The following is a 2500-nucleotide window of genomic DNA, read 5'->3' as shown; positions in this document are numbered from 1 at the left end:
CTTCCATGGGCGGACGGACTCAGAGGCTGCAGCCCAACCTCATTCCCACGTACCATGTTTTAGTATGCAAGACAAAAGTAAGCATGTTCTAGGACATACTACGCTGTCGTCCAAACTGGTGGCCGCATCTGATGATGAGTGTGTTATATGTATTTGATTATTGTTTATGTTGATTATTCAAATTGCATTCCGGGGGCCAAGCCTAATAGTGTAAGGCTCCCTATTGTACAACAAAAAAAAACTGTTGCCTGTTCATTGTTGCTTGTTTAGGGGCGGAGAGGTTATTGATAACATTCAAAAGCTTGAGACGGTCATCCTCCTGTCAAAATGCATTGTGGGTACATAGTACTATTTTGAAACATGATGACGGACTCACTACATAGTCCTCTCAGCTACTACACATCGTGCTAGTGGGGCGCCTCAGACGGAGCCTGACTGTATAGCTGCGGGGCCATTGGGCGATTGGTCGCTATGAACTCTCTCGAGACAGACGTGACTCAGCCCCACTCATTTGAAAAATGTTAAAGTAATGATTAGTTAAGGAGGAAATAAAGGATGATAAGAATTGTCATTGTAGTATAGCTTTAGAGTTGATCATCATTACTGTAACATTCGTTCAGTGTTGTGACGTCTGATTATTCATCAAGTTCAGCCAGATTCAACTCATGTTTAACAAACTATTTGCAAGATGCTTCACTATGGAAACCCACTAATTAATGAAATGCATCTAAAAACAGAAAAATATGAAATATCTAAATTAGAAGAGTGAATTGTGTTCCAATAAATGATTGTTCAAGGTCTACAACAATTTCCTAATAACTTGCCACTTTGAGGATTATTAAATACATGCAGTTACCTCACCATGTGGGAAAGAAATTTCCTTCACCTTTATAAAGATTGGCCGGTGATTGACAAGTGTGGCCACAGCCATTTGAGCAGCACTTCCTGGGGGCGGGACAATGCCTGTCTGCCGAGCAGCTCTCTACGCAGGCGGCAGCGAATCCCGTTGCTTTCTGGGCTGAGGGGCAGTCTCCCTGACGAGAGGACCTGAGAGAGTCAAGGAACTCCCTGCTGGTCACACACTCTGTCTGCTTCTGATGGATGGCATGGGAAGAGGGGAAGGAGGGGGAAGAGAGGGAGAAAAAGACAAGGATGCAATGTCAATGAAGGATGCAAACATACAAGGACGCATACACATAGGAAAGTGCACAGCCCTTGTGTGTGTGTGTTTGTGTGTGTATGTGTGTGTGTGTGTGTGTGTGCGTGTGTGTCTTGAAGTATGAAGGCAAATAGTGCAAATAGTGAGACCATGCGTTCAGAACCACCAGCCTGTCATTCACTCACTAAGTCTCTACGCTTCAGCGCATCTGATGAAAAATGGGCTTATTTGGAAAACTCAGTGACTGCCAGTAGAAAATAATAGTTTAGGGCCATATATAATATAAATACACCCCATTTTATATGGGGAGACATGCATAAATAAACAGGTTTCACATGCACATACTTTTTTTGTATATTTTATTAAAATAGATATTACCTCGCAAGACTTTGGTGGAAGCAGCTTTTTCGTCTGCCAATAGTCCTTACATGGCTGAAGACACTGTGAATGGAACAAAGAAATAAATCAAACACAATGTATGACTCTGGGAGAATTTAAACAGTTGCCTCAAAAGTGTGTCGGACAATGATTAGGTGATATTTAACACAATAACAAGCCCTGCGGAGACGGAGAACCAGGGTTTCTTGAAAAAACACATGTGCACACACACACACACACGCACACACATGCAAACACACACACACACACACACACACACACACACACACACACACACACATACACACACACACACACACACGCAAGCACAATTGCACTAGCACTAGCACACACACACACACACACACACACACACACACACACACACACACACACACACACGCAAGCACAATTGCACTAGCACTAGCACACACACACACACACACACACACACACACACACACACACACACACACACACATACACACACACACACACACACACACACGCGACTACTCACTTCCAGATACATAGTCATCTGGTGAGCCACCTCAGTGAACTGGTGAATGATGCTTCTCACGAAATTAAAACCAGACCATATATAATGGTTTCACCTCTCTCTCTCTCTCTCTCTCTCTCTCTCTCTCTCCGTCTGGCTTTAATAATAATCACCACACAATAAACTCTATCATACTTCTATCATATGGCTGATTACAAGTGATTAAAATATAGTTTACGCTTAAGAATCAAACTATAGATTCTTACAAACAAACAGCTGCCGGGAGGAAAAAATCTGATTTCCAAAAGATTTCAACAGCTTTATTTGCAGATGCTTAACTCGTGTTGTGAAATACCAGTGGCTGGACATGTAACCATACTTTTATGATGGCTCAGTCAGCGCATTGCACACATCGTGAAAACTTTCATTTCAAGTTTGAGAAGAGGAAAATAAGATGTGATGCA

The 2500-nt window shown here is 42.4% G+C and overlaps 1 protein-coding gene across 1 annotated transcript in view; it reads right to left on the bottom strand.

Annotated features, from left to right (window-relative positions):
• The window catches only part of anos1b (anosmin 1b), a 31091-nt gene that overhangs the window by 14345 nt on the left and 14246 nt on the right, over positions 1-2500 (bottom strand). The window contains exons 3-4 of the mRNA XM_084473024.1: positions 1538-1600; positions 887-1094 (exon numbers count right to left, since the gene is read on the bottom strand). Of these exons, the coding sequence (XP_084329150.1) occupies positions 887-1094; positions 1538-1600 (271 nt within the window). The remainder of the gene's footprint in view (positions 1-886; positions 1095-1537; positions 1601-2500) is intronic.

This window comes from Micromesistius poutassou, assembly GCF_964030765.1.
Source record: "Micromesistius poutassou genome assembly, chromosome: 9".
Taxonomy (NCBI): Eukaryota; Metazoa; Chordata; class Actinopteri; order Gadiformes; family Gadidae; genus Micromesistius; species Micromesistius poutassou.
The sequence above is the reverse complement of the archived record's forward strand: the minus strand, read 5'-3'. Positions and strand labels throughout refer to the sequence as shown.